Source organism: Micrasema longulum, unplaced genomic scaffold (assembly GCF_059751315.1).
Source record: "Micrasema longulum isolate JH-2025_06_02 unplaced genomic scaffold, ASM5975131v1 h1tg000024l, whole genome shotgun sequence".
Classification (NCBI taxonomy): Eukaryota; Metazoa; Arthropoda; class Insecta; order Trichoptera; family Brachycentridae; genus Micrasema; species Micrasema longulum.
This window is the reverse complement of record NW_028277232.1, coordinates 527,589-546,513: the sequence shown is the minus strand read 5'-3', so window position 1 is coordinate 546,513 and position 18,925 is coordinate 527,589. Positions and strand designations below refer to the sequence as shown.

Below are 18,925 nucleotides of genomic sequence, written 5' to 3'. Positions count from 1 at the left end.
GAAAAAAAACTGTTGGAACAGAGAAACAATAACTGAATATAGTGAATTTTTTCCTCTGGTCACTTTGTAATGTTTCTTTGGATAATACTTCAGGGTGCCCGGAAGAATGACTAGGCAGGTGCCACCGTTTTGTCGCAACAATTCACGGACAGTGTATACTTGTTACTTCGTATTAAACAGACTTCATGAACTCGGCAATAGTTATTATCACGTATCTGATATATTTAGTGTAGAGTATTGTTCCTATAGAACAAACCTTTTGAACTTTTTCAAAGATGGTGAATGGTAATTATATTTATTTATTTATGCATTTTATAATATAAACAATTTTTCGTTCACTTTACCCAGCTGTATGAAACAGTTCTAATTAATTTTTTGATATATTACCTTCAAATATTTTATTTTTTAATTTGTTTTTTAAATTTATTCTTGAATTGTTTAAACTTTCTAGTGATTATGTTGTATGATTATTAGGTTAATTGTTTTTTTTTTAATATAAATCTTGTTTAATTTTAAGGTTTAATTTTTTTTAATAAATTCTGGGTAAAAGGAACATATGTTTTAAAAAAAATAAAAACATTAGCCAAATATGTTAGTATTATAAATGTTTTTAAAAGGCAGATTTGCCGTTTATGTTAATAAAATTAAAATAAAATACTTGTTCCTCTGTACATCAAACAAATTATGCTTTCTAAATAAAATAAAAAATAATAAATAAATAAATCAAAAATAAAATAATAACAGTAATACGTGTTTTTTGCATAATTGAGCAGTTACTATGGAATACTACAGTTTTGTTGCGATTAATTTATGTGGATTACATACTGTCTGCCCAGCCAAGTGCAACTTATTTTAAGGCGACAATTTTTTAATAGAGGAAATAAAATTTTCCCAAAAAGGACCACGGGTGTCAATTAAAAGACAACTATGTAAATGTGTTTTTCCTGATTTTTGCCTGCACAATTCTTCCAACCATAATAAAACGATATTCATTATTAAATTACACATTTAGTTATTTGACACATCCACAAAATAAATATTAAATTAAAAATATAAACTAGATATTTTGAAAATATATGATGCACGACTGTTAAGTTTTCACATATTTCAAAGATACTTTATTTACGCAATTATATTTAAAATAAAATATGCTATTTACTCTACACTGATGAAATTTCTGAAAATTCATTTCAGGAATCGTTATATATTTTCAAGGATACATAAATATCAATCACTCAAATGTATTTTGGGTATTCTAACAATTTTAAGTTTCTCTGATATCATCTTCCAACCAATTGTGATATAGAGACTGGTCCTTCGTTCTACCTTATTTACTGCGTGGCACAGAAATATCCTAGTATTAAATAAAAGCTGATAAAAAAACATTGTAGATTTTTTATCTTGACATGTCCAGAGGAACAGGCAAAAAAGTGCCCCGAGGAACAAGCAAAAAGGTGTCCAGAGGAACACGGAGTGGTGATTTTAATGCAAGTTTTTAACATTCCACAAATATTGTTAACCTATTACATAAATTGGACTACCATATACATATATTAATACTTGTACTTTACAATTTATTACTAATTATATTGCTCTAGACTGCTTCATAAAACGCGATGCGTTCTGTGGGGATTTATTATTGTAAGGTGATAATTTAACGTAAAAGGGCTCAGGTACTGCAGGGACCAACAAAATGAAGACCATTTGAAGACCACTATTTCAGGAGCCAAGTGATCAAAGAGGAGCCCAGTAAGAGGGCGATACACAATATTCCCTGCCTTATATTGTCTCTGTGGGTAGTTCCAAACACAAACTAAAATATAAATCGTATACTCTGGAACCTACCAGTCGAGTCAGAATTGATTTTTTTATATTTTTAGCAATTAAAAAAATATTTATAGCACAATAGAAAAATTCTTCAAGCCATGTACTTGCACGTCATTGAAATATTGCCTCGTGCGAAAAACGCGTTTTTAGGAAACCGCGTTATGGGAGGGTTGACTGTGTAGTGCAAGTTTTGTTTTCTTCTAAATATTAAAAATAGGTATGCAGTTATAGTACCTACTGTTTACAAGAAAATAAATTATATTTATTATTTTATTGGTATTAAGTGGTCGGAATCAATAAACAATTTATCATGCAAAACAAGAAAGAAAGACAGCGGGAACAAATAATTGAAATAAAGGTAAAATATTTATTTTATTGTTTAGTACATTTAGTATCGATGTGTAGCTCTCTTTTTTATAAATAAATAAATTTTTAAAATGATTTTGTATTTTGTCATGAATGTGTGCATGTGTATTAAAATACAATATTTAATCCAACCCATTTTCAATCATGAAACAAGAAGTCAGAAATGATTCTTCTTTTTATTTTTCCTCTCCCTTATGGAGGTTGGAAATCATCGTAGCAATTTTCACTTTGGTAGGCAGCTGCTCTAAACAAGAACTGAGTGCTGCAATGGAACCAGTCACGCAAGTTATTTAGTCAAGAGATGCGCCTTCTACCTATGCTGCGTCTTTCTTCAATCCTTCCCTGTAGAATAACTTGTAATATGTCATGTTTTGCCTCTCATCATTTATGGTCTTCAGTTCCTCTTTATCTTTTTTCATCCGTCGGAGAACGTCATCGTTACGGACTCTGTCCACTCGGGAAATTTTTAATATCCTGTAGCACCACATTTCAAAGGAATCCATTTTTTCGAAGTTTTTTTTGGTTTGATCCATTCAGATTTTGACGCCTTAAAAAAGTATTATAAAGACGTAACATCGTTCAATGCGCGTTTAGATATCTAAATTAAAGTCTCTACTGCAAAAAAGGTCGCGCATCTTGAAAAAGCAGTCTCGCGCCATCTTTATTCTGACTTCGATCTCTTGTGAGTGATCCCATTTATCACTCAGCCAGAATCCTAAATATTTATATTGATAGACTTGCTAAATAACCTGCGCTCCAAGTTTTAAGGTCATTGGGGGAGTTTCTGGCTTTTTCCTATACACATTTAGTCTTTAAAATATTAATTTCTAGCCCTTTATTCAAACTAGCCGTGTGTACTTTGTCCAATAATAGCTGCAGCCTTTCAATACTATCTGCAAAAAAGCCAGTATCACCCTTGTATCGGCTATTGTTTATAATCTGTTAATTTATGAAGTGATAAAAAGGTATTAAAAAATAACAGTTTTACCTGTCTATTTATTATAGGGGAAAAAAAATCCTATACGTTTTTTGTATACCCACGAACAGGCAATGCCTTTGTGGGATTTTCGTTTACTATTTTTACAATTAATATTTATTTCATTGCTGTGTAATTATTCTTTTTTTTAATACTCTGTTTTACCTCTTATTTATATTGTGGAAAAAACCAACAAAAAATCACAATAAAATATATTAAATAAAAAATGAATGGCCTATAAGTAAAAAAAATCAATTATAATTATTAAGATGTCTTCGAATGAAAAAACTATGTCAAAAAAAATCGTGCACTATTCGATTCCAATATCAGTCTTTTAAATCGAAATCTTAATAGGGTTAAATTCTAATACTAGTCTACAAAAATTTGTAAAAACTTTCTCAAAATAATTGACGAGAAAAGAAAGACAACAAAAATTATGTTGGTTATATCTCAACCAATATGAAGAAACTAGCTAATGAGGAATGTAAAAATCAAGGCATTTACAGGGCAAATGTCGTTGGGTGGTTTAAGTTTAAATATCTGTCAAATTTACTTTCGTTGGCTCTGGTAATGTCACAGATAAAATGTTAATACGGATTCTTAAACATAGGCAGAATGGTGAATGTTACACCGCTTGTAACTCTCTTTAGCAATAAATTTGAATCTTGACAACTCCCTAATGGGAAATCCAGCCTCGTCAACAAACATTTGGACATATATTGGATACCCAAAATAAATATACTATTTTGTTCAACATAAAAACTTAATGGTTGATGCACTATAATCAAGCTTTCATAATGTGCAGATGTCCGTTTGCTGCGTTTAAAACTATAATTTATTTTTCTATTATTTATTATAATCCAATATGCTTTTAATGTAATTGATGCCTAGGTTTTTAACACGTGTATAGAATTTCTTCTCTACTAGTGTTCTTCTGTTTATTTATTGCATTTTAACTATTTTTAGTTTCATTATTATAAGCATCTTTAAAAAAATCTTTGTATCTTCGTATGTATAGTATAAATTAAAATATTATAAGCACACTTATAAATCTCAATTGAAGGAGCTACTGAGATATTTGCGAAAAACGTTGAAAAAATAATTAGGAGATTTTTAATTATGCTTTAACTCAATGGAGAGTGCTGAGTATACGGTGTCAAGTAGAATAATTAAAATCAGCTTTTGCGAGATTTAGAGACGGTTTTGAATGACGCTATTATTTAAGTAAGTTGATTTTTATGAATAGTTTATTTTGGCATGAATAACTAATTTTCCGTTTTTTACGTTTGCTTCTAATACCATTATATATTCTAATGTACCAAAGGCTGTTTTTTATTCCATTATTTTGTATCTTTTTCTCTATGTAGATGTAGGTATACTACTTGTGAAAGCCCTCCGGGCGTTCGTGTGGATTAAATAAATAAAATTAAATAAATTAATATATGGCATGCGGTGGCGGTGCATGCTTCATGGAAATATAAATTCAATTATGAGTAGCGAATTCAAACTTCAACATAAAATTAGATTTAAATTTGACCAATATTTTGAGTTTGTCCAAATTTTTGTAGACAAGGAGTGGATTTAACTCCCCGAGGAGCTGTTTATATTAACATATTACAACAGAGATGAAGAACATTTAAAATAAGGTACGAGAATATAGAAGTCTAGGTATCTACAGGGCTTATGACCTGTCAATGGCTGGTTTAAGTGGCCACAAACATCAACAGATGAAAGAATTAAAGGAATATAGATGTTCTTATATAGGCAGAATAGTGAATGTTACACAGTGTGTAAAGTGGCCACTTAAACCAGCCATTGACAGGTCATAAGCCCTGTAGATGCCTAGACTTCTATATTACCTTCTCTTATATGTTCTTTATCTCTGCTGTAATATGTTAATTAAATTTGACCAAATATCAAGATTTGGAAATAAAATAAATATTCTATGGTTATTGATTTTCAAATCATAAATAAGCCTGCGTTGGTCACAATACCCAATGAGACGTAAACGTTATATGTTAGAGACACATTTCTTATTCCTGTTCTCGTCTTACTTGAAATAAATGCATTCAAGGATTTTTTTTTATTGTACAACACATATTTTAGAAAATTAAATTTTAAAATTTTTTTGAAAATACAGCATATTTTACTATTGATCATATATAAATTTTTCAAAATGGGTTGTGAGAAAAGTCAATAAAAAAGGAATAGCTGTTTAAAGCTTGCAAAGCTTTTTAAAAGTAAAATGGAAAGAAAATAATGTGATTTTGATAGGAGTATGTTTCCTCGAATCAACGCAGGATTTGAGGTTTGAGATTTTATTTATAGTAGCTTGAAATGACCCTTTGTTCTTTTTTGTGATTTATGGAAGAAACGCAACTTACCACAAGATGCTGGAAGGAAACTTTTATGAGTCCTCTTTTCAACTTCCACGGCTGGTTCCTTTCGCGATCATAGGGATGGGGCGAAGACGTCCGAACTGAGATTTTAGGTAAAAGTAGTTGATTCTCGGATTCAACAAACATTTATATTTAAAGAAAGCGCCAGATTTTTTTTTCCAGCAAATCATTGCCTAGAGTATAACATATGAAGTAAGTTTATAGATAATCAAAGATGGTAAGTTATTCGTTTTATTTCCAAGTTATAGAAATGGTATAAATTGAAAGAGTAGTAGAATCAATAATAAGATATGGCATAAAGTCGTGGGGACATTCGACTAAAACTTATATTAAAATGATCCAGGGTCTACAGTATTCTATAGTTACGCGAATTGTACCTGCAGAGATTTACGAACAAAGAAGTAATAATGATCTCCTGTACAAAACAATCAAAACTCTGCCTGTTCGAGGACTACTGTGGCTTTGCATCATTTTGGAACAATTTAGTAGTAATACATTCAAGTTTCCTCTCAAACATAACCATAATACACGCTTCACGTCTAATGATGGCTTGGTAGTACCAAAAGTATGTAATAAGTATGGAAATAGAACTCTCAAATATTTAGTACCTAGAACTTTTTATTTATTACCAAAAGCACTTAAATTTAACTCACATTGTAACAAGAGCAAAATAAGAATGTGGCTACTCGATCAAGAGTTTATATATGAATAGTAGCTTAGGTGTAAATATTTTAATTTTTCATATATTTTCTTGTATTTAAAAAATAAATTTATATATTATTATTTGTGTAAACATGTTTATTCTGATCTTTCCGGCTGTTAATTTTTATCTGTTATTCATTGTTTTTATAAATGTAAATAATATTATTAAGTTTGTATAAATATAATCTTCACCAACAAGCTACAAAAAGTGGCTTGGTGGGATTTTAGTTTTAGTACAAATATAACAAGCAAAATTTTTTAAAATTGTAAAACTGTATAATTATACTATTTAATAAAATAAATAAAAAAATTAAAATAAAAAAAAGTGATTTTTACACTACCAGAGTACCAAATCATTAATTTTCTACGATCCGTAAAAATTGATATTTGATTTGTTTTAATTTAAAAAACGTTTGAATTATAAATTATAAATGATCAAAAATATACATTATTTTATATAAATTTAAATAGTTTTTTTTTTAAAGATTATATGTAGGCATATTATAGCGAGTTGGTAATATTCATGACGACGATTCCGTTCCATCAAACGCAGCAAAAAAGTTATAAAAGCAACAAAAGCATTAAAAGTGCAATACCTGATCCCTGTATTTCTAAAAAAAGGGTTTCTTGTAACCATAAATACTCCTCATCCACGGGGCTAACTTGTTAAGAAGTAATTTTAGTCGTTTCTAAATACTGTTCATCGTGCATCAAAAAGTTTATCGTCATCTATAAAGGTAAGACAAACACATAAATAATAATTACTAGCTAAGACAAGGCTTGGAACTACAATGAAACTTTTCTCTGTTTCCAAGCCAGGAGATATATCTTCCTACAGCACTGCGTTTTCCTTTCCATTTTCCTTGTAATATGGTAAGGATTATTTCATACTTTTCTCCCTGCATAAATGTCTTAAGTACTTCAGCTTTCTTTCCTGTGTTGAATTAAGTATGTTTTTGACATTATGGTAATAAAATTCATCTTTATTAACCATAATATACAATGTCATACATACAAAAATAATAACAGAGGTATGCATAGTTAAATGGCGGACTTATTGCCACGAGCGATTTCTTGCAGTCTTACCAAAACTAAATTGAGTATTATTCAATTAAAATCTATAACCTACTTCCACTATCTATTAAAGCAATTGGTAATGAGAAAATGTTTAAAAAGGCTATAAAAAAATGGATAGTGAAGCTAGGTAGAAGTAAAATGGATTGTCTCATTCGCCCATACCAATGCTGAGTCAACTGCTCCACAACTGTATGGCTTATGTTAGGTTTTTGTTGTTTTCATTGTGTATTTTGTAATATAAATAATATAGATGTATATAAATACCTTGTTTTTAAAACTGTCTGAATATTTGTTAATTATGTTTGTTTTTTAAGTGAGTCTTTTTTGTTTATTCTCAAATGTAATAAAAAAAACTAAATTGTTAAGTGTCCTCGGCACGGGAAACCCCAGTGAGGTCACATTATTTTTATTATTAATTTATAGTTTGTAAGCGAAAAATATGAATAAATAAATAAATAAAAAATACAACAGTGAAAACTTATTTAATTTTTTTTTTTAAAAACAAACAAATAAATGAAAGAGTTTAGAAAGCACAAATATTTCAAACATCACACCAGATTTTGGTGTCTATTGTTTACATTAATTATATTTAATACATTTTATTTTTATTCTATTACATCTTCCAAATATTCATTTACAACATATCAATTGATTATAAACACTTTTAACACACCTGCCAATTTTTTGACACAATTTATTTCGTTAATGTTATTGGCAAGCTACATATATTATACATATATTTGTACTGCCATGCATACGGGCCGGGCCCTCTTTGTATAAATGATAATAATATTTTAAAGATATTTTCGTAATATTCGATAATATTATACAACAAAACGTGTTCAATTCACCCCGAAGTAATGCGTCTCATTAATTATAAAACTATTGTACAGATATGCGGGTCCGCCTGCACCTACCGCAAGTTAGCTACCGCATAGTCCCTACAAAAGCAAGGAAACATATAGTCATGTGCGAATTAATGTTAGCATTTAAAGATTTTTTGTTTTTATCTTGAGATTCAAATAATTTTAATTAATTTATTAACCAAAATAACATTTCAAATATGTAAATATTTAAGGCGTTATATTGGGACAGCATATCAAACCAGAAACCCTTGAGCAATTGTTTCATATTATAAGGGTATAATACGAGTATTTGCTTCTAAACACAGTTTCGCTGATGTGAAGATGTCGATCTCCAAAGTAATAATGTTTTATTTTATTTTATTTTATTTTATTTATTTCGAATACAAACAGATGTACAGGTTAAATGAATATTTTAAAAAATATATATATATAAAATGTAAACATAGTAGGGCCTGCCATCCAATTATATGTATTCACTAAATAATACTGTAATAAAGCGACGACGGTTTGAAGTTTAAACTATATAAATAATAAATATACTATATATTAAAATAAGATAAATATGGACAAAACAAGGAGATAGTGGAAAGGAAAAGAAGGAAATTGATAAGGAGTGGTAAAGGATGATTGAAGGAAAATGAGAGTGGAAAATTGCATTTGATTTATTGATTAAACGAATTATGAATGAAGAGCATGAATCAAGCCTATTAATTCTCTTCTATACATATTGTATGGAGTGTTAAATATATCAAGACTATTAAAATTTTTGTTAAAGGTTTCACATATACGAGGGATTGTAGAATGTTTCCGATGATTAGTTTTAAATTTACGAATATAGAAAATATCAGAGAGTCTAGTTGGCCTGGAGGAGACACGGTAAGCAAGTAGATTAATGAGTTCCGGGGAATCGAATTTATTATTGACAATTTTATAAAGCAGGATCTGATCAAACATATCTCTTCTGTGTGCTAATGAAACAAGGTTATAAAATTTTAATGAAGCTAAATAATTTGGAAAATGCAAATGAAATTTGTATTCTAGTTTTTTCAGGAATTTTTTTTGAACATTCTCGATTCTATTAATATTTAATTTATAAACAGGAGACCAGATAGCAGTGCAATATTCAAGATGGGGGCGTACGTATGTTATGTAAAGCAATATAAATTAATCTAAATTTTTAAAAGATTTACACAGCCGCATGATAAATCCAGTCATTTTGTATGCCTTGTTAATTATAGTTTCTATATGACTATTGTAATTTAAGTTTGAGTCCAAAATAATTCCCAAGTCACGTATTTCGTTTACTTCTCTAATTGTATTTTCATTTATCATATAGTCACATTTTATTTTATTTTTATTACGAGTGAAAGATATTTTGTAACATTTAGACACATTGATATAAAGTTTGTTTTCAACACAGTAATTTGATAATGCATGTAAATCTTGTTGTAACTTTGCACAATCATCTCTACACTTGACTTTAAGGTAAATTTTTTTATCGTCAGCATAACACAGGTAATGGGCATTTTTGAAACATAATTGAATATCATAAATATAGGCATTAAATAAAAGTGGCCCAAGGTGTGATCCCTGTGGTACACCAGACGGAATGGAGATGAAATCAGATTGATATCCTTCAATCATAATTGACTGAAGTCTATTGTCTAAGTAAGAGATAAACCATCTGTATAAGTCACCGTGAATTCCCAGATATTCTAATTTACGCATAAGAATTCGGTGATCCACCTTATCAAACGCTTTAGAATAATCTGTGTATATGACATCAACTTGCGTTCTGTCATCCATATTGGAAGTGACGTATTCGGTGAAATTTACCATATTGGTTAATACAGAGCGCCTCTTCAGAAAACCATGCTGAAAATTTTGTATATTTTTAAGAATTTTTGGATAAATTTTATCATAAACCATGAGCTCAAATAATTTTGAGAAAACTGAAAGAATTGAAATGGGACGGTAATTTTGAATTTTATTTTTAGATCCAGATTTTAAAATAGGGACTATTATTGCTTCTTTAAATTCAGCCGCCTAGGTTCTCTTTCAATTGGCATAACCAGAGGCAAGTTGGTTCTGGAAGCCGAGAGGTAAAACAGTCTGTACTGACGTTGTCGAAAATAACCATCAGCATTATTTTGAGTGAGAGATTATTATTCATTACATTTAGATTACTCCAAACAACAAAAAAGTCAGGATGCTCCTAGGTGACCGAAATCAAAATCAACAGAGGCGCGAAGAGTCAAAAACTGAGGCCCGAAGGGCCGAATTCTCCATCAAGTAACAGTCGGCGTTAGCCGACTGTTGCCTTCTGGTTATTCAGGATGTTATTTAATCTCTGTCACATCCAAAACCACGATGATCAGTATGGGCAAGAAGACATATAAGCATATTTGAAAAAATATTTAGAACAAAGGATTTAAAAAAAAATTAAATACTAAAAAAAACAAATGGTTGATTACTTCTGCAGGGGAGAAGTGAGAGGAGCGCGGCGCAGTGTCAGACTCCCCCCTTCCCCCTCCTCGTTTCAGCCCTGCAGAAGAAAGCAACCATTTGCTTTTTTTAATATTATTTTTTTTTCAAATTTAATTAGTTCTATTTTTTTTTTTAATGTGCCAATATGCCTTCTTGTTAATACTGATCATCATGGTTTCGGATGTGACAGGGTTTAAAGAACACCCTGTTTATTATAATGGCATAAGTATTATAATATTATAGTATTACGCATTGTTAATTTAAGCTTGTATAGCTTCGAAACCAGTAGGTAATTAAAAAAATTTTTGGTGGTTAATTAATGGTTTTTATTTTCACTTGAATTACAAACGGATTTTTCGTCGATATCTAAACGTTAAAATCGGTGTCTAATTAATGTGAAATAAATGCGGTTTTAATTTTCGATGGCGCTTTGTGTACTAGGTTTGGATATTGGGCCCTCTTCGTGCAGGCCGCTGTAATGTGTACTCGGCTTCCGCCTCGACGCACACTGTTTCGCTTCATACAATCTAGACGCCATAAATTCACTTCAGAATTATTGAACGATGATGTCATGGACGAATTCCAGAATAATCACCTTGAAAAATGTCTGCTTTTTTGGTCTGATTATTTCATTCGTTTGCCAATGATTTCATCCTTAAGTACATGAATATTAATTTGTGAGTACTTAATTGCATTCATTTGCTTATTGTCGGGGTTATATTTTGAGTTTTAAGCGTTTATTTTTATTCAGAAAAAAATAAGATTACTTTAAAAGGTACGTACATACAAAAGTTTTTCTCCTATTTTATTTTGAAACATGTTAGGTGCTCCTGTATTTTTTTTTAACAAAGTTGGTCATTTTATTATCCAGATTTTTTAGATTTTTAATTTTCGAATTTTCTTTTGAAAACATAAAAATTGTAATTTTATTTAAAAAATGAGTAATATACAACAATTAATGTTCAATTGAATATATTATCGATTTTTTCTAGCAAAACTTTGCGTCATGTTTTTTTTTTTTAGAATTAATTTTAATTTCAGCTAAAATATCAATTTTATTCGTTTTCTAATGATTTCATGAGCAATGTGTTAGGTTTTAAATATACGCTTTTACGTAGATTTAATTTTTTAAGAATTTGATAAATATGGTCGTTTCAGTGAACTGACAAACATTTTTTTTTATTATTAATATTATCATATTTTGCACAATTTTTTATCATAGCATAAATCGCACAGGTGAATTTCGAGAACTTTTTGAACTTTTAGCGTCTACACGTCTTTTAGCGTGCGCCGCGCAGCGCCTCCGCCACCCCCACCGTGCGGTTACAGATGACGTGACACGTGATACACGACACACTGGAGCGCTAGTGCGGGGTCGGGGCAACCAGCTGCATACGAACTCTCATACTGTGCTAACTGCTCGCTGCTTACTTTCACCTCATACTCCGTACCCTCCGGTCGACACTCCGAAATGTCGCACAAACGACCATCTTCTCGATCCATTCAAATTGTTAATATTTAAATTTACCTTTATTTAACATTTACCTGCAAGTAGACGTTAATCGATATTTATTTTACAAAACATATTAATTAAAAATTTCTTTAATAATTTAATAATATGTCCCGGGCTTGTAATTATTTTTCTTTCTTTTTACTAGTTTTAAAATTCAAAAAGAGAAAATCTTTAACACTGTATCAGACTTAACGATTTCTCAATATTTGCAGTTTCATTTTAAGCGATATTTATCATACATACTATACCGTCGAATATAAATCCCCAAGTGCTGAGTTTTCTTCGAATCGACGGGGCGTGAGTATTGTGTTTATTGGGTAGTCATTAATTCTCAGTAGACGCAGTTCGGTGGTAAAGGAGTGGTTTTCAGAGGTCGCGGGATGCAGTCCGCGTCCTGAAGGAAAAGGGGTCGCGCTGGAAGGATGCGCTGGTCGTGCTGGGCGCTGCTGTGCGCGCTGAGCGCGCTGAGCGCGCTGACGGGGGCGCGGGGCACGAGCTGCCCGCCCGCGGACCGCGCCATGCCGCGCGCGGACAACTCCTCGCTGGACGGGAGCTGCGCCGCGTGCCGCCTGCGCTCCGAGGTGCGCGAGCTGTCGCTGGCCGCCATCCGCCAGCACGTGCTGGCGCGCCTGGGCTTCGCGCACGCGCCCAACACCACGGGCCGCGTGTTGCCCAGCGCGCCGCGCGACATGCTGCTGCAGTTTGAGCGCGGCCGCCTGCAGGAGACGGACATGCAGGCGGACCAGCCCGGCCGCTTCTCCTACCAGGAGGACGAAGATGACTTTCACGCGCGAATGGAGAAAGTCATCGCTTTTCCCCGTGAGTACTTGGGCAGTTTGATAATACGAGTATGAGTAACTGTCGTTACATTATATTATGCATGAGATTTCGTAATATTATATTATGCATGGGCTTCAATAGCACGTCGCAGAATATTTCTCTTCCTTTTCCGAGTTTCTCAACCTCGTTACCCTATATCTTTAAAGAACTATTATTTCTTATATGTTTTGATCATGAATTTTGTGGTGAAAATAGCTTGAATTTAAAATTAACTTTTAATAAACTGATAGTTTATTGTCAAGTTAAATATATTACAGTAAAATTTCGGGAACGACTGTATTTCTACCTCCCTCACACTTTTTCCTATTTAAATACGAGTCAACCAAACATTTTATCGAAATACACGCATATTTTAGAGGTTACTTTGGTTTTGGAATAGGATTGTGATAACTGAGTAATTGTATTTTGTTTCTCATACTTTATGTCTACAAGAATACAGATTAAAATTAAGTTTTTTAAATAATCAAGTTATTATTCATATTTAAATTTATTTCAACAGAGAGAGAAACATTTTTGAGAAGGGAATATGGAAGTCTAGGCTTTTACAGGGCTTATGACCTGTAATTGGTCATTGGCCACTTAAACCAGCCAACGACAGGTCATAGGCGGCCTCCGTGGTGTAGTGGTCAAGACGCTTGACTCACGCACGGAAGGTTCCGGGCTCGATTCCCGGTGAGAACACAAAAATTAAAATGTGATTTTTCTCTAGCCTGGGTGCTCTGTGATGTAATTCACCACTGTAATTAAGCCTCCTGGCCTGTTGTGGTGCAAAAAAAAAATGTAAAAATAAGCCCTGTAAATGCCTAGACTTCCATATTCCCTTCTAAAAAATGTTTTCCCTCTGTGTTGAATTTTTTTAAAATTTTAATAACTCCCTAGGGAGGAAATCCAGCCAGTCTGCAAGCATTTGGACATACTCAAACAAGTTGTTATTCACTTAAATGTTTCCATTTTCAGACCATTTCCTAAAAGTCGTAAATAACTTGTGCTGGAAAAATGGGAATCGAGTTGTGGTAGAGTGGGATTTGAACCTGGGACCGATGGTCCGTAAGTCCACAATACTACCACGGGACCATAACATGGTTCAGACTGAAATACACTGAATTAAACTATTTTTAAAAAAGCGCGATACCAATAATACAACGACACGACCACAACCTGGTTCGTTACATTTCGTTACGTTTATTACAAAAGGGACGGAGATAATTTTAGAGAAGGGAATATGAACGTCTAGGCATTTACAGGGCTTATTACCTGTCATTGGCCGGTTTATGTGGCCATTTTACACACTGTGTAACATTCACTATTTTGCCTATGTTTAAACATCCATATTCTTTCAATTTTTCAATCTGTGCATCTTTGTGAAGTTAAAGTTAATAGTTTTAGTTTGCTTAAATTAATATTTAATTGATGGGAATATGTTATCTTTATTTGTTGCAACAGAGAGGGAAAACATTTTTGAGAAGAGAATATGGAAGTCTAGGCATTTACAGGGCTTATGACCTGTCGTTTGCTGGTTTAAGTGGCCACTTAAGCTCTTTTACTTCACGAAACGATGGAAGAGTTGTAGAAATGTTAATGTTTTAACATGGGCAGACTGGTGAATGTTACACAGTGTGTAAATTGGCCACCTAAACCAGCCAACGACTAGTCATAAGCCCTGTAAATGCCTAGACTTCCATACCCTTTTCTCAAAAATATTTTCCCTCTCTGTTGCAGCAAATTTAGATCTGAATATTTTAAATAGAAGGAAATCCAGCCTGCCTGCAAACATTTGGACATTCTTAAATTATTGTGAATTATTTAATGTTTGAATATTTCTAATCCATATTTTTTCGATTGCTCCATCTTTTGATCTTTGTGAAGTTTAAGAGCTGAAACTTTTATTGTTATGAAAAGATTCATCTGATCAAATTATGTCTCTGTTGTAATTTGTTGATTTCAATAGGAGGTGATATCCAGTCTTTTATCTACAAACATTTGGACATACTCAAAATATTGTAAGAATACAGAAGCTGAAAAAAAATAAATCAAGGAATAATGCTTTAATTTCACAACAGTTTTTTTTAATTAATATTAAGGTTAGATCAGGTTTTTTTTATTTGGATTCATGTAAACAATGTTTTTTTTTTGGATTGATGTATACGATGAGTCAATTATTTTTGGACACTTTATTTTCAATTTAATTTGTAGCTATAAAACATAATACATTACTTTTATAATTTTTTAATAGTATATATACAATTAAAAATTCGTTTTATAATTACCTCATTTTAAAAATTAATTAATAATTCATTCTCATTGTGGTTATATCATTAATACTTTCGCTTTGTGTTTATTTCAAAAACATTCATTTGCGTAATTGAAAACCATTTAAGATGTAAGGGAAATATCACGTACTACGAATACCGATAAAAATATTTAAAAAAATAAATTTAAAAAATAACATAATTAATTTTATTTTCAAAATAAATCTGGATATCGTGAGGAAATGTTTTCATATATAACTTTAAAAAAGGAAAAAAATGTAACTAGAAAAACGCGACGTGTTTGACATTAATACGAGTTGCGACGTCAAGATTCGTGACGATGTTCCATAAAAATTTGAAAAGTTAGGTTGCTGAAAATAAACATGAATCGTGGCGTATTAGGGGCGTGGCCAATGCAATGGCCGTTTTTGCGGGAAAAATATTTTTTATGCTACTAATAATTAGATTATTATTTTCTGGGTAGTATTTCATAAACCTTTATTACTATAAAAATTTACAAAAACGTGATATTTCCCTATTGTATTGTATTTAAAAAAAAAAAATTTGCTTTACAGTATTTCATAGACCCTAATGACTTTAAAAATTAAAAGAAAACGTGATATTTCGCTATTCCGCAAACTGCATTCTCGTATTTTTCTTAGATCGCCAGGATGTATAAAGGTAATATTTACGAACATAATGGTGACAAAGCAGGATATGAATGCAATGACCCTGAAACGTTTCAAGGTGACGATTCGCGTGCAAATTACGCATCTTATTGTATTAAACACAAGTACATATAATATTTTGAATAATAAGGACGAGGTTGTCTATTTTTTAAAAGTTCAAGATAAGCAAAAAGCGAAAATTGACAAATCTGCTTTCCTCCCATACTTTTACTTTTTTTTGCTTTTTATATATCTTTATATTATTTCATTATGTATTTTTGTAATATTTAATTTAGTACTTAATCTTATTTGGCATATAATTTATTACTCCTATTTCTTACTTCAGTGAAGAGTAAGTTTGTTAGACGTTAGACGGCTATCTGTGAAACTGGCGTCGCGGGTTCGATTCCCGCCAGTTGCAAGAAAAAATCCAAGAAAGATTTTTTTTCTCAATTGGTCTGGGTATTGTGGTGTATTTTTCATTAGCTCCTTCCATATCCCCTCTATCCCACCTGCTGACAAGCCTCAAAATAGAGGCTTAGCGGGTTATTCCTTTAAAAAATACATACATAAATATATATATTCTTTTTCTATTGATTTCAATGACAAAATATTTTTTTTTTTAATACTTTTAATATAATTTAGCACTGTGATAGCAAAATAATTTTAAAATCACATGAGTCCCCCATCACTGTCATCAACCGACTAAAGACTGAATACTGAATCTGTTTTACACAACACCCGCTACAGAACAGCGTCTCTGTCTTCCTTGTTATGAGTTCTATCTTCGAGCTCTCTTTTATACAGATGTGTTGTTTATTTTGATTGTATATTTTTAATTATTTTGTTTTTTTTACATTTAATATAGGTAGTAATCTTTTATTGTAATTTATTCACTCCTGTGATTATAAGTTTAACCATATATTTGAGTAAAATGTTCTTTAAACCATAAATAAAAAAACAAATATTTTATTGTTATCAAAAACATTTTTTACTTTGTGGTATGACATTTTACACTTATTTGTTTATAAATTTGTATAAACCACTTAATTTTTTTAAATTTTTAATTACACTTCGACCGGTTTCGAGGTTACTACCTCATCGTCAGGAATTTAACTAATGAATTTAATAATAATGTTAAATTCCTGACGATGAGGTAGTAACCTCGAAACCGGTCGAAGTGTAATTAAAAATAAAAATAAAATTAACTGGTTTATACAAATTTATAGACAAATAAGTGTAAACAAATATTTATTTGTTTTACATTGGTTTTAACATTATTACCGGGTTTTAAAAAAATATATAAATTAAATGTATTGGAAACTATAGCTTTGAAAAAATAAAGAAATTAGATTAGTTAAATATTTAACCTATGTGAACTATTTCAAATAGTTTAATTCTATCAGGCCCTTTGCATGTCTCAAATTCCGATTATCTCAGAATATGTTCTTCAGAGATACAAATAACACATTTTATCTCGAAATGGTATTTTAAATTGTGGGTCTTTATTTCGTGTCTTTTACTGTTGGGGAGAAGGTTATGATCACCAATCAACGACACGTCGTGTTAAAGCTGAAAATAGCATAGTTGACGAAAAACATAATTTTAGAAGAGGTGTCTAAATTTCCTTTCACTACGTCATACCGTTGAAAAGAGGGTCACGATCTCCTGGCAAAGCTGGGTAACGTTCAAGTGTAAAATAACATATTTCATCTTTAAGTGGCATTTTAAATTGTGCACCTTAATGTTGCGTCACTAAGGTTCATCGTTAAGCTAGGGTTTCCTAGGCCAGCGGTGCCCGTATTTTAACGGCCGTAGTGAACGGTGATGCAGTGGACAGCCGTCGTAACAGTGACTAGAGTGTGGTTTCCTAGGAAAACGGTGTTATCAACACCATTTAACTTCGTTTCCCTAGGAAACCACTCTCTAGTCGACGTTACGACGGCTGTCCACTGCATCACCGTTCACTACGGCCGTTAAAATACGGGCACCGCTGTCCTAGGAAACCCTAGCTTTAGGGAGAAGGTTATGCTTAACAATCAACGCCTGGTAGTACTAAAATTGAAAAAAGCATAGTTGACCTCAGATAAAACTTTCTCTTTTATACCGATAACCATAGAACTAACTATGGTTTTCATTCCCCTATGCCCAGAATCCTTAAGTCTGCCAACAAACATAACAGTCTTGATTTCTTTGATAACAAGTTGTCTTTTTCCATACGATCACTGAATAAAATTCAATTATAAACACCTCTCTCCCGCTTCCACTCCCACCAAGTCTTCTATTTACCATTGTGTCTTTCTACTTTCTTTTATAATAATTTTATATGTATAAATGTGTCCTTTAAAATGCCTATTAGGCGTTTATATCAACAAATAAATAAATGCAATTTTTTCATGTAACCATAATTGAACAAAACTCAAAATATTGTTTAGGTATAAAGTTTGTCTTATAATTTTTGACATTGTATTCATAAATATTATTATTAAGGAAACTACATTTTTCATTTTTACTGTCGACATTAAAAAATATTAAAGAGAAATTATTTTTTTATTCGGTATCACATCCTTGAGAACTTGTCATAAATTAGGTAGGTGCGTGAAAATTAACACTTAATGGAATTCATTTTAAACAACATCAAGTGATAATGTTTATTATGGTATTTAAAAAATATAAGAACTATGTTTAGTTAAAAATAAAAAGGATTTGGATTGACTAGATAGCTACAATAAGTAGGAGAATTTGTGTATCTGGAAAGCATGTTTTCAAGAGATGGAAGAGTAAAAAAAATGTGTTGAAAGGAGAGTGAATGCGGGCAACAAAATCAACGGCGCACTACGCACAGTAATTGCTATTAAAAACATGTCAATTGAAGCTAAACCGGCAGTGCACAGCGGAGTTTTAGTCCCAACACTTATGTTTGGAAGTAAAACATAGAAATGTCAGAGAAAGGAT

General features: G+C 31.6%; 1 protein-coding gene across 2 annotated transcripts; it reads left to right on the top strand.

Moving 5' to 3' along the window:
- Positions 1 to 12,107: 12,107 nt before the first annotated feature.
- Positions 12,108 to 17,775, top strand: LOC148285556 (uncharacterized). Of its 2 annotated transcripts, XM_088223609.1 has the most exons (3): positions 12,108 to 12,510; positions 12,584 to 13,032; positions 14,011 to 17,775. In XM_088223609.1, exons 2-3 carry the CDS (start codon positions 12,636 to 12,638, stop codon positions 14,154 to 14,156), a joined length of 543 nt encoding a protein of 180 aa, XP_088079735.1. In that variant the 5' UTR covers positions 12,108 to 12,510; positions 12,584 to 12,635; the 3' UTR covers positions 14,157 to 17,775. The 2 variants fall into 2 exon arrangements, with proteins under 2 accessions (XP_088079735.1, XP_088079744.1); XM_088223618.1 differs by having other exon boundaries at positions 12,108 to 13,032.
- Positions 17,776 to 18,925: the final 1,150 nt, after the last annotated feature.